This window comes from Nycticebus coucang, chromosome 18 (assembly GCF_027406575.1).
Source record: "Nycticebus coucang isolate mNycCou1 chromosome 18, mNycCou1.pri, whole genome shotgun sequence".
Lineage (NCBI taxonomy): Eukaryota > Metazoa > Chordata > Mammalia > Primates > Lorisidae > Nycticebus > Nycticebus coucang.
Window position 1 is genome coordinate 73,806,705 of NC_069797.1, and position 13,960 is coordinate 73,820,664.

General features: G+C 45.6%; 1 protein-coding gene and 1 non-coding gene across 7 annotated transcripts in view; both read left to right on the plus strand.

Annotated features, from left to right (window-relative positions):
* NUP85 (nucleoporin 85) overlaps window positions 1-13,960 on the plus strand; it is a 37,654-nt gene that overhangs the window by 7,419 nt on the left and 16,275 nt on the right. For all 6 annotated transcript variants that reach the window (XM_053570939.1, XM_053570944.1, XM_053570941.1 and 3 more), the window contains 5 exons: window positions 290-452; window positions 1,846-1,916; window positions 2,891-2,934; window positions 5,219-5,288; window positions 8,537-8,658. In XM_053570939.1, the coding sequence (XP_053426914.1) occupies window positions 290-452; window positions 1,846-1,916; window positions 2,891-2,934; window positions 5,219-5,288; window positions 8,537-8,658 (470 nt within the window). The remainder of the gene's footprint in view (window positions 1-289; window positions 453-1,845; window positions 1,917-2,890; window positions 2,935-5,218; window positions 5,289-8,536; window positions 8,659-13,960) is intronic.
* On the plus strand, window positions 11,503-11,608 carry LOC128571360 (U6 spliceosomal RNA). Its single transcript, XR_008375790.1, has one exon. It is a non-coding gene; the product is annotated as a U6 spliceosomal RNA (small nuclear RNA).

Here is a 13,960-nt window from a genome sequence, read left to right on the forward strand (position 1 = left end):
CTGAAATCCCACAGCTTGGGAGACTGAGTCTGGTGGATTGCCTGAGCTCACAGGTTTGAGACCAGCCTGAGCCAGAGCTAGATCTTATCTCTAAAAATAGCCAGGCGTTGGGGTGGGCTCCTGTAGTCCCAGCTACTTGGGAGGCTGAGCCAAGAGGATCACTTGAACTCAAGAGTTTTTGCTTGCTGTGAGCTATAGCATCATGGCACTCTACCAAGGGTAACCAAGTGACGCTCTGTCTCAAAAACAAAACAAAATAAAAAAATATATATTTCCTTTTTTATTTCAGAAATGTCAGAAACAGTGCCAAACTGCCCCTTTATTTATGTTATCCGAAAGGATGTAGATGTTTACTCTCAAATTTTGAGAAAACTCTTCAATGAATCCCATGGAATCTTTATTGGCCTACAGAGAACTGAAGAAGAATTGACTGGAAAATCCAGAAAAGCTCAGTAAGTCAGCTGTAGATAAGTGCTGAAGCTCACAATTAAACTGCAAATTCAAATTAAATGTATTTTTGTTCTTTTGCTCACTGGATGGGTTGTGTAGAGAAATAAGGGACTTCTGGTTCTCGGTTTTTGGCCTTAGTACTGTGCAGTAAACATCAGCAGTGTTGGGAAGTCTTATAGGGAATGTACAAATGCTGTTGATTGGCTGGCTTAGTAAGCTTTATTTATATTCCTACTTTACCTTCTAAGGAGAAGCGCTTGAAAATCATTGTTATTATTATTACTATTATTTTTTTGAGATAGAGCCTCAAGCTCTTGCCCTGGGTAGAGTGCTGTGGCATCACAGCTCACAGCAACCTCCCACTCTTGAGCTTAAGCGATTCTCTTGCCTCAGCCTCCCAAGTAGCTGGGACTGCAGGTACCTGCCACAACACCTGGCTGTTTTTTGGTTGCAGCTGTCATTGTTTGGTGGGCCAGGGCTGGATTTGAACGTGCAGCTCAGGCGTATATGTGGCTGGTGCCTTAGCCTCTTGAACCAAAAAGGTGCCGAGCCCATTATTATATATATATATATATTTTTTTGAGACAGAGTCTCACTTTGTTGCTCTTTGTAGAGTGCCATGACATCATAGTGCACAGCAGCCTCCAACCCTTGGGGTCAAGCTATTCTCTTGCCTCAGCCTCCCAAGTAGCTGGGACTACAGGCATCTGTCGCAACACCTGGCTATTTTTTGAGGCGAGGTCTTGCTCTTGCAATCCATGGGCCTTAGCCTTCCAGAGTGGTAGGATTATAAGTGTGAACCTCCTCCCCCCAAGCCCCTCTTTGTAAAATTTTGTAGAGAATATTTTGTAAATTAAAGTACATTGAGCTACAATTTCCCATTTTTTCTACCTATGTATGGTGACTTTGGGAGTGGCTTTTGTAATACCCCTTGTATTTTATTTTATTTTTGAGACAGAGCCTCAAGCTGTCACGCGGAGTAGAGTGCTCAAGCTGTCACGCTGGTTAGAGTGCTGTGGCTTTACAGCTCACAGCAACCTCCAACTCCTGGTCTTAAGCGAGTCTCCTGCCTCCACCTCCCAGGTGGGACTACAGGCGCCCGCCACAATGCCCGGCTATTTTTTGGTTGCAGCCGTCATCATTGTTGTTTGGCGGGCCTGGGCTGGATTTGAACCTGCCAGCTCAGGTGTATGTGGCTGGCATGTTAGCTGCTTGAGCCACAGGCGCCAAGCCATTTACTTTTAAGTTTTTCTAGTTTTGGAATGTTGGGGGCTCCTTCATGTTGGCTCCCCTCTTTCTTTCAGCAAATTCCTTTGTTTTTGCGAGTGTTTCTTTACTTTCTGGGACTGCAAGATGTTCTAGGCTAATCTTGTATGTCATTTTATTTTTTGGTAGGTTGGTTCGAGTGAGTAAAAACTATCGATCCGTCATTAGAGCATGTATGGAGGAAATGCACCAGGTTGCAAGTAAGGATTTTGTGTGTTTATGGGGGGTAATATTTGAATTATTTATCTGCTATAAATACTATAAGTTAAAATTCTGATTGACATTTCAATCCAAAATTCTTACTTTCCTGTCTTGCATAATCCTTACTTTTTTTTTTGAGACAGAGCCTCAAGCTGTTGCCCTGGGTAGAGTGCCGTGGCCACAGCTCATGACAACCTCCAACTCCTGGGCTTAAGCGCTTCTCTTGCCTCAGCCTTCCAAGTAGCTGGGACTTATAAAGGCACAACACCTGGCTATTTTTTTGTTGTAGTTTGGCCAGGGCCAGGCTTGAACCTGCCACCTTTGGTATATGAAGCTGGCACCCTACCCACTGAGCCCCAGGTGCCGCCCTCTTCCTACTTCTTTTACTTTGGTGATTTAGTCAGTTTAACCATGAGCGCCTTCTGCTTTCTAGATGCCTGACAGAGTCTCATATACCATTTTTTTTTTTTAGAGACAGAGTTTCACTTTGTCACCCTTGGTAGAGTCTATGGCGTCACATCTCACAGCAACCTCCTGCTCTTGGGCTTAGGTGATTCTCTTGCCTCAGCCTCCCTAGTAGCTCGGACTACAAGCGCCCGCCACAATACCCAGCTATTTTTTTTTGTTGCAGTTTGGCTGGTGCTGGGTTTCAACCCTCCACCCTTGGTATATGGGGCTGGCACCCTACTCACTAAGCCACAGGCGCCACCCAGAATCTCATATAACTTGACTGTGTCTTTCTCAGAGACGTTTATGGTGACTGTGTTGCAGTTGAAAGTGCTGCCTATAATTTGAGGGTCTTGGCCTGAGATTCATTGATGTACAACAGAGGATTATGAAGCATTAAAATAATTGTTTTGTTAAAATGGGTAGTCATAAAAGAAAGAAAGGCAGAAGCCATATAACCTGGTATATGACGGTGTAACTATCAAAGTTGCTAGTTGCTCACCTAAAATGTTTTGTATTTTGTTAGTTGCTGCTAAAGATTCATCCAATGGCCGCCAGTTCAGCAGCCAGGTAAGGGGGAGCTGCCTTTGTTGCTCTGGCACCACTCTGTCCTTCTGCATCCTTGGCACCCAACTGGGGTGGCTTTCCATTTCCTGTTATGGCAGAAATCTCTCTTCTTTCCAGGTAGACAGGCAGCTCATTGGGGTCACAGGGATCATCTTGTTCCCTTCAAGGTCTTGAATATTTGAACACGGGGCTCTCCATTATAAACACTTGTATGAGTTTTCAGCTCTTATGGAAGATACAGTCTAACCACATTGCATTGACAGGGTGTCACGATATAGAAAGCTAAGCTTTTAGAATCATTGCCCACTTTCTTAAACTGTATTCAACTCATGAATTCATTTTTTTCTTTTCTTTCTTTTTTTGAGACAGAGTCTCAATTTTTCACCCTCAGAGTGCCATGGTGTCAACAGCTCACAGTAACCTCAAACTCTTGGACTTAAGCAATTCTCTTGTATCAGCCTCCCAAGTAGCTGGGAGGGATTACAGGTGCCCGCCACAATGCCCAGCTATTTTTTTTTTTTTTTTGTAGAGACAGAGTCTCACTGTACCGCCCTCGGGTAGAGTGCCGTGGCGTCACACGGCTCACAGCAACCTCTTAACTCTTGGGCTTACGCGATTCTCTTGCCTCAGCCTCTCGAGCAGCTGGGACTACAGGCGCCCGCCACAACGCCCGGCTATTTTTTGGTTGCAGTTTGGCCGGGGCTGGGTTTGAACCCGCCACCCTCGGTATATGGGGCTGGCGCCCTACTCACTGAGCCACAGGCGCCGCCCAATGCCCAGCTATTTTTTTGAGACAGAATCTCACTCTTGCTCAGTCTGGTCTCAAACCCGTGAGCTTAGGCAATCACCCACCTCGGCCTCCCAAGTGCTGGGATTATAGGCCTGAGCCACCTCACCTAGCCTTCATGAACTTATTTTTACTGAACTGTAAATTATACTTTAATTGGAGCTTGAAGATGACTTATAAAATTCTCTTTCCTTGGTAGAATTTTTTTTTTTTTTTTTTTTTGGTAGAGACAGTCTCATTTTATTGCCCTCGGTAGAGTGCCACGGTGTCACACAGCTCACAGCAACCTCCAACTCCTGGGCTTAGGCAATTCTCCTGCCTCAGCCTCCCGAGTAGCTGGGACTACAGGCGCCCACCACAATGCCCGGCTATTTTTTTGTTGCAGTTTGTCCGGGCTGGGTTTGAACCCGCCGCCCTCTGTATATGGGGCTGGCACCCTACCCACTGAGCCACCCTCTGTATATGGGGCTGGCACCCTACCCACTGAGCCACCGTCTGCATATGGGGCTGGCACCCTACCCACTGAGCCACCCTCTGTATATGGGGCTGGCACCCTACCCACTGAGCCACAGGTGCTGCCCTTTCTTTTTTTTTTTCTTTTTTTTTTTGAGACAGAATCTCACTTTGTTGCCCTTGGTAGAATGCTGTGGTCTTTTTTTTACTTTTTATTTTTGAGACAGAGCCTAAAGCTGTTGCCCTGGGTAGAGTGCTGTGGCATCACAGCTCACAGCAACCTCCAACTCCTGGGCTCAAGCGAGTCTCCTGCCTCCGCCTCCCAATTAGCTGGTACTATAGGTGCCTGCCACAACACCTGGCTATTTTTTGGTTGCAGCCGTCATTGTTGTTTGGCGGCCTGGGGTGGATTCGGACCCGCCAGCTCAGGTGTATGTGGCTGGTGCCTTAGCGCTTGAGCCACAGGCGCCGAGCCAATGCCGCGGTCTAATAGCTCACAGCAACCTCAAACTCTTGGGCTTAAGTGGTTCGCCTGCTTCAACCTCCTGAGTAACTGGGAGTAAAGAAGCCACAATGCCCAACTATTTGTTTTAGAGACGGGGTCTCAATCTGGCTCAGGCTTGTCTCAAACCTGTGAGCTCCGGCAATCTACCCACCTTGGCCTCCAAAGGGGTAGGATTACAGGTGTGAGCCACCGCACCCAGCCTGCTAAATATTTTTGTAAAATTATCACTCCTTTTACTCAAAGCCCCTTTGTAGTGCATAATTCTTGCAGATCATTAAATTTGGTGATCTTCAAGATCATTTAAATTGTTCTAATGCACAATAAAATAAAATCACAGCTATTAAAATAAGATATAAGACTCCATCCCACCATCTGAAAATCCTTTTGCTCATTGCCATATTGGAAGTCGTGCTGAAGGAATACCAGAAACTGTTGCATCAAAGAATGACCATTTTGGAGTCAAGGCCTGCTTTATTCCTTTGCTTTAAGAACAAACATCAGGAATGTTTTCAGGTAAATCCTATCTCCATTTTTTCCCCTAGGTCTCCATTTTATCAGCAATGGAACTCATTTGGAACCTGTGTGAGATTCTTTTTATTGAAGTTGCTCCAGGTGAGCATCATACTATCTTGCCAAAACATCAGAGGTCTCTCCTATCATCCTTTGCTCTCTTCTTGTCTTTCTGCCTGTGTGTCATGTTGCTCAGAATGTTCTTTCCAATGCTTGCCTTCATAACCATCAGGAATCATTACAAGCCACCCAAAGAAACCTGACAGCTTATAAATGCTGCAAAAAGAACTTTTTATGCCTTCTAGAAAACTAAAGCATAAGGCAGATGACCCTGAAAAATACTGAAAAACAAATATTAAACTAGTGTGAAACTAGTGTTTATATTATGGATTGGTCAACCTTATGAAAATTATAGGGATGCGGGGAGGGATTAGGTGGTGGGAGGCAATGTTACTTTGAGAATTTTGTCACTACTGATTGGGGCAGAACAGCCCATCAGTATCATATTAACTCTGTCTAGTAGGAATTATTCTATTTATCTTGAATGAAGTTGAGGTCAGTACAGTGTTACTGCCTGAATGAGCCTTCAGGTTTTTTTGCATTTCTTTTAATGATTTATTTTTTTCTCTCTTTTTTTCTTTTTTTGAGACAGAGTCTCGCTTTGTTGCCCTTAGTAGAGTGCTGTGGCATTACAGCTCACAGCAACCTCAAACTCCTGGGAACAAGCAATTCTCCTGCCTCAGCCTCCTGAGTAGCTGGGTCTATAATCACCGACCACAATGCCCAGCTATTTTTAGAGATGGGGTCTCACTCTTGCTCAGGCTGGTCTGGAACCCATGAGTGCAGATAATTTACCTGCCTTGGCCTCCCAGAGTGCTAGGGTTATAGGCGTGAGCCATCGCGCCTGGCCTTCTTTTTTTTTTTTTTTTTTCAAAGACAAGAGTCTTGGCTTAGAGCATGGAGCTCAGTAGTTAGGGCGCTAGCCATATACACCAAGGCAGGCAGGTTCAAACCTGGCCTGGGCCTGGTAAACAACAACGACAACTGTAGCAAAAAGATAGCCGGGCATTATGGCAAGCACCTATAGTCTCATCTACTTGGGAGCCTGAGGCAAGAGAATTGCTTAAGCCCAAGCGTTTGAGGTTGCTGTGAGCTGTGATGCCACAGCCCTCTACTGAGGGCGACATAGACTCTGTCTTAAAAAATAAATAAATACATACAGACAAGAGGTTGCTGTGAGCTGTGATGCCACAGCCCTCTACTGAGGGCGATATAGTGAGACTGTCTGAAAAAATAAATACATACATATAGACAGACAAGAGTATGTTGGTTGCGGTGGCTCACACCTGTTATACTAGTACTCTGGGAGGCTCAGGTGGGTGGATTACTTGAGCCCATGAGTTTGAGACCAGCCTGAGCAAGAGCAAGATGCTATCTCTAAAAATAGCCAGGCATTGTGGTAGGGGCCAGGTAGTTGGGAGGCTGAGGCAAGAGAATTGCTTGAGCCCAAGAGTTTGAGGTTGTTGTGAGCTATGATGCCATGGCACTCTAGCAAGGGTAACAAAATGAGACTCTGGGCGGCACCTGTGGCTCAGCGGGTGGGGCGCCGGTCCCATATGCCGGAGGTGGCGGGTTCAAACCCAGCCCCAGCCAAATTAAAAAAAAAAAAAAAAAAAAAAAAAAACAAAATGAGACTCTGCCTCAAAAAAAAAAAATTAGAAAAAGACAGTCTCACTGTGTTGCCTAAGTTAGAGAACCATGGTATCAGCCTACCTAACAGCAACCTCAGCCTCCTAGGTGCTAGTGAGTCTCTTACCTCCTGAATATCTGGGATTACAGATGGATAACACAGGGCTAATTTTTCTATTTTTAGTAGAGACAGGGTCTTGCCCTTTGTGAGGCTGGTTATAAACTCCTGAGCGCAAGTGATCCTCTCACTTCAGCTTCCCATAGTGCTGGGATTCCAGGGCAGCCATAGCATTCATACTCCTGCAAAAGAACTGAGCTACCTGAAATTAAAGTTAGTTCAGAAACCCATGTTCTTCAGTAAATTTTTTTTTTTTAGAGACAGAGTCTTACTTTGTTGCCCTCAGTAGAGTGCTGTGGCGTCACAACTGACAGCAACCTTCAGCTCTCGGGCTTTTCTTTTGCCTCAGCCTCCCGAGTAGCTGGGACTACAGGCACCCACCACAACGCTGGCTATTTTTTTTGTTGTTGTTGCAGTTTGGCCAGGGCCAGGTTGAACCCGCCACCCTCAGTATATGGGGCAATGCCCTACTCACTGAGCTACACATGCCGCCTGATTTTTTATTTTTTTTTTTGACACAGAGTCTCACTAAGTTACCCTTGGTAGAGTGCTGTGGTGTCATAGCTTACAGCAACCTCAAACTTGGGCTTAAGAGATTCTCTTGCCTCAGCCTCCCAAGTGGCTGTGACTATAGGCTCCCAGCATAACGCCTGGCCATTTTTCTGTTATTGTTGTCATTGTTGTTTAGCAGGCCCTGGCTGGGTTTGAACTCACCAGCCCCAGTGCATGTGGCCAATGCCCTAACCACTGAGCTACAGGTGTGCCAAGCCATCTTCAGTAGATTTATTTATTTATTTATTTTTTTAGATGAATCTTACTTTGTCACCCTTGGTAGAGTGTTGTTGTGTCATAGCTCTGGCAATCCATACACCTCAGCCTCCCACGTGCTGGGACTATAGGTGTCAGCCATCATGCCCAGCCGATTTTTTAATTTTAAAATTATTATTAAACAACAATAATAATTATAATTTTGAGACATTATTTTGTGCTGCCTAGGCTAGCATCCAGTGGCACTATTGTAGCTCATTTGAACCTTAAACTCCTGGGCTCAAGAGATCTTCTTTCTTCAGTCTCCCGAGTAGCTGGGATAACAAGCATGAACCATCATGCCAAGACCTGGCTAATTTATTTTATTTTATTTATTTATTTATTTTTTGAGACATAGTCTCATTTTTGTTGCCCTCCATAGAGTGCTGTGGCATCACAGCTCACAGCAACTCCCAACTCTTGGGCTGAAGCGATTCTCTTGCCTCAGCCTCCCAAGTAGCTGGGACTATAGGCCCTCACCACAGTGCCTGGCTATTTTTAGAGACGAGGTCTCGCTCTTACTCAGGCTGGTCTCAAACCTGTGAGTTCAGGCAGTCCATCCGCCTCGGCCTCCCAGATTACAGGTGTGAGCCTAGCCCAGTTCTTTATTCAGCACCACATGTGTGACAGCCTCGCCAGCTCGCCTGTGTTAGATGTTCTTTGTACTTCGGGTAAAGCATAACCTGTTTATGATGAAGGTGAAGTTTTTGTGTGTGACAAGAATCTTTCCTCCTAGCTGGCCCTCTCCTCTTGCACCTCCTTGACTGGGTCCGACTCCATGTGTGCGAGGTGGACAGTTTGTCAGCAGATGTTCTGGGCAGTGAGAATCCAAGCAAACATGAGAGCTTCTGGAACTTGGTAAGGGTCTCCTGCAGGCCGGGCCTCTGCCTCCTACCTCGAGTTCGACTGTCCCCAGTGCTGTGCGGGGAGGGGCCTGAGGGTGACCCCCTGGAACTTTAGCAGTTGGCTGGCTCTAGGAATCTGTGACTATGGAGACTTAGATATTTTCTCATCTCCTCCATGGGAGAGTCAAAAATTAAAGTGAGAAGTAAGAAAAATAATGCTTTGTAGACTTTCCACTGAAAAAAGAAATTTCATTTCTTTCAGGATTAAGAGGAGAGAATGAAGATAATATAAAACCAGCTGATGGGGCTGAGGGTGTTGGGTATAAATGAGTATGCAAGTGATTTGGGAATATGTTTGGAAGTCAACGTGTGTGTGTATGTGTGCATGTTTCTATTTGCCTCATACTGACAAGGGAGGTGGCAAGGAGGACACTGTTAGTCAACTGGAATAATTGAAAGTTGATTAAACATATATAATTAAAAAATCCAGGCTTGGTGCCTGTAGCTCAGCTGCTAGGGCATTGGCCACATATGCCGAGGCTGGCAGATTCAAACCCAGCCCGAGCCTGCCAAACAACAATGTCAACTGCAACAACAAAAAAGTAGCCGGGGCGGTGCCTGTGGCTCAAAGGAGTAGGGCGCTGGCTCCATATGCCAGAGATGGTGGGTTCAAACCCAGCTGTAGCCAAAAACTGTAAAAAAAAAACAACAAAAAACCCAGGCGTTGTGGCAGGCGCCTATAGTCCAAGCTACTTGGGAGGCTGAGGCAAGAGAATCTCTTAAGCCCAGCAATTGGAGGTTGCTGTGAGCTGTGACACCACGGCACTGTGCTGAGGGTGACATAGTGAGACTGTCTCAAAAAAAAAAAAAAGTCCAGGATTCTGGTAAGGAATTGTTGCCTTTGGGGCTATTGCTTGGCCTTTCTTTTTTTTTTTTTTTTTTTTTTTTTTTTGTGATTTTTTTTTGGCCGGGGCTGGGTTTGAACCCGCCACCTCCGGCATATGGGACCGGCGCCCTACCCCTTGAGCCACAGGCGCCGCCCTTGCTTGGCCTTTTGATGCTGAGAGCTCTGTAGGTTAGGATAGGAAGTACTGGGTCAAGTGTTTCAGTCACTGATTCATTCACTGCGTATGTATTCAGTGCCTACCTTTTGTAAGGCACCAAGGAAACAACATGACAAAAACAAGCAAAGATACTTGCCCTTATGGAGCTTATAACCTGGGTGGGGAGACAGAAAAGAAACATGAGTACCGTGTAGTATGGTGGATAGTGAAATGCTCTGGAGAGGAATCAAGAAGAGAGGATACTGGGAGTGCTGGAGTGAATGTCCAGGAAGGCCTCCTTTATGAGTAACATGGAAGTAAGCCCCGAAGGAGGTGAGGGGAGCAGTGAAGGGAGGGAGCATTCCAGACAGCCTGCTAGCACTGTGTCCTAGACGCAGAATGGGATGGGAAGGGGGTGAGCTGGGGAGGTGAGGGCAAAAAGATGCCAGGCCAGATCAGAGAGGGCCTCCTGGGCTGTCCCTGAGACTTTAGCTTTTAGAGAGGCAAGTTAACCACTTGCACAGTGGTTAACAGCATGGTCTGTGGCACCAAACTGCATGGGTGAGCATTCCTGCTCTGCCTCTTACTAGTTGTGAGATCTCAAATTTTTTTCTGCTCTGGACATGTTGCAAAAGACGGTGAAAATGCCATGGATATTGATTTGAGTGTTATAAATAATTTTTAGTGAGTAGGAAAATTTGTGGATACGAGCTATGAATTTGAGAAGGACTGTTTATACTGAGTGTCTGTGGAAGTACATATTTATATTTGAACTGAAGTTTGTATCAACCACCACTTTATTTGATGTACTGTATTTTCTATTATTCATTTTTTTCCAAACCAAAGGTCTCACATGCTTATGCAGAGCATATAAACAAAAAGAGAAAATAATTTCTCAATAAAATATTTCCAATTGCAAGAGGGACTTTACCTAACAATTGCAATCAGTGTAACCTGGCTTATTGTACCCTCAATGAATCCCCAACAATAAAAAAAAAAAAAAAAAAATATTTCCAACTGTCCGGATAGTGGTGACACTTTGAGCTTGATATGCATGATGACAGTGACCTTGATGCAGCATAGACTTGTGTGCCAACTCATGCGCAGTTCTTTATAGACCCCCTTTGGTTCTTCTTGGTGTCTCCTTGGAGCTATACCTGATTTTATTATCAGTTTTCATTCAAATCCATTGGGGGATGAGATGATTTTGCTTTTGTTTCTGGGCTACAAATTGTTTGATCCAGAAAGTCTTATGAGAAGACATGGTGAGAAACAGTCAACTACACATGCCCTGATGACAGAGAAAGGGAAGAAAGTGACAGGAAAATGTGGTATGTGTGTGTGTGTGTGTGTGTATATATATATATATATATATATATTTTTTTTTTTTTTTTTTTTTTTTGAGACACAGCCTCAAGCTGTCACCCTGGGTAGAGTACTGTGGCATCAACAGCTCACAGCAACCTCCAACTCCTTGGGCTCAAGCGATTCTCCTGCCTCCACCTCCCAAGTAGCTGGGACTACAGGCACCTGCCACAACACCCGGCTATTTTTTGGTTGCAGCCGTCATTGTTTGTTTGGCAGGCTCAGGCTGGATTCGAACCCGCCAGCTCAGGTGTATGTATCTGGCACCTTAGCCACTTGAGCCACAGGCGCAGAGCCCTATTTCTTTCGCTTTTGTGCTTTCTCTCTTTACTTTTGACAGGCTATAGTTATCTGTGGCATCAGCCTAGCTCACAGCAGGCTCAAGCAGTGCTCCTGCCTCAGTTTCCCAAGTAGCTGGGACTACAGGTGCCCATAACAATATCTGGCTAGTGCTCACTTTGGCAGCATATATACTAAAATTGGACAATACAGAGAAGTTTAGCATGGCCCCTGCACAAGGATGACATGCAAATTTGTGAAGTGTTCCAAAAAAAAACAAAACAAAACAAAACAATACCTGGCTAATTATTATTATTATTTTTGAGACAGAGTCTGTTTTTGTTGCTCTTGATAGAGTGCCTTGGCATCATAGCTCACAGCAACCTCAAACTCTTGGGCTCAAAGCAATTCTCTTGCTTCAGCCTCCCAATTAGCTGGGATTACAGGTGGCTGCCACAACACCCTGCTGTTTTTATTTTAATTTTTGAGACATAGTCTTACTTTGTTGCCCTCGGTAGAGTCCTGTGGTGTCACAGCTCACAGCAACCTCAAACTCCTGGGCTCAAGTAATTCTCTTGCCTCAGCTTCTCAAGTAGCTGGGTCTACAGGTGGCTACTATTTTTTTTGTTTGTTTCGCAGGCCCTGGCCGGGTTAGAACCCACCATCCCCAGAGCATGTGGCTAGCGCCATAACCATTGAGCTATGAGTACTACCCTGCCCTGCTATTTTTAAAGACAGTGTCTCCCTCTGGCTCAGGCTAGCCTTGAACCTGTGAGCTCAGGCAATCCACTCACCTCCACCTTACAAGTGCTAGGATTACAGGCCTGAGCCACCTCGCCTGGCCTAATTGTTTTATTTGTAGTAGAGACAGAGTTTTGCTCTTGCTCAGGCTAGTCTCGAACTCCTGAGCTCAAGCAGTTCCCCTCCCCATGGTCTCCCAGAGTGCTAGGATTACAGGTGTGAGCCACTGTGCCCGTTCATAGGCTGTAATGGGCTTCAGCCAAAAGTTGGAAAAACAGGGTCAAGGTTGTAAAGCTGTGAAATTGGATGTGATGGATTCTGTATGGAAGGAGCTGTTGTTCTTCTTAGGGCTGACTCATGGGGCAGAAAGAAGCCTCTCTCTGAGGCGTTAGAAAGCACAGGTTTGCCCTGGCCCACGGGGAATTCAACGGGGACCTGGGAAACAAAGGGGTCAGTCCAATGAGGGGACAAGAGACACGAAAGAATGAGAGCAAGTCAAGAGTCTGATCAAGCTCCATCGAGTTTATTTTTCAGCTGGGCTTATAAGCACACAAACGAGGAAGTAACTGAGGGCTATTCCTAACAGGGCGGGGAGGGGGCTAGTTTCTGGAAAATTACTAGGAGAAGGACCCTAAGGTGGGGGGTGCATTTTTGAGGAGATACGCAAGGGGAAAGTACCGTTGCTGTTTACAGTTGAATTCCTAAGAATAGTTTGCTCGTAAAATCAAGATAGCAAGGGGCATTTTTGTGATATGTTTTGGCTCCCGGCACCTCCTCCCTTTTAGTTTTTTAAATTGTTGGGGTCTGTCAGTTGTCGGCGTAGAAGAGAGGGCATTAACCTTTTGGGGGGAAGTATTGACCTGATTCCTCCCGCGGGCATAATGACCGCATGATAAGTTTGAGCGTCTTTTGGGGAGGAGAGGAGAAATTTTTTTTTTTTTTTTAATAGAGATGGAGTCTCACTTTATAGCCCTCGGTAGAGTGCCGTGGCATCACACAGCTCACAGAAACCTCCAACTCCTGGGCTTCAGCGATTCTCTTGCCTCAGCCTCCCGAGTAGCTGGGACTACAGGTGCCTGCCACAACGCCCGGCTATTTTTTGGTTACAGTGAAGCCTGGGCTGGGTTTGAACCCACCACCCTCGGTATATGGGGCCGGCGCCTTACCGACTGAGCCACAGGCGCCGCCCGGAGAGGAGAAATTTTTACAACGCTAACCTCTGTGCAAATCAGGTTTGCTTCCAAGGGACTCAGAGAGGCTGTTTATGCCTTCCCTCTGCAGTGTCTTTATTGCACCCCGTAAAAAGGTACCCAGGTTGTACTCACATATGATGGTGAGTTAACGTGCATAGCTCTGAGTGCTTTCGCGGTTCCCGGAGGAATATCTTCGTTGTTAGGTTCGGCAAGGCCCCGGTCTGCAAGGTCGAGTCTATGATAATGGACTTGAATGGGTTTTGATGCCAGGGAGTCAATCTGTGATTTGATAAAATACATGATTTTGTTAAGAATAATGGGTCCAAGGGTGATTATTAATAGCAAGCTAATAAGGGGACCTGCAAGGGGCATGAGTAAGGAGTACATGGAGGATTTCCACCACTCATTTGCCTCAGATGATGCCATGCTTAGATTTTAAAATCAGTAAAATTAAGAAAAATGGTAGAACTGCATCCAGAAGGCGGGCAGTCGGCAGTGGCTAGGAGGTGGCCGAAAACTTTTTCATCAGTCGTGTTTTCGGTTAAATAGAAGCGCCAAGCGAAGGACTTGGTGACCGCTGGAACAGGTTAGCCCAGTGCCGGGAGGTAGAAGATCAGGAGATAAGGCAGCATCATGGATGGAAATCCATGGTTCTGGAAGGGAAAGGAGAAAGATAATCTCAGGGAGGTTTTTC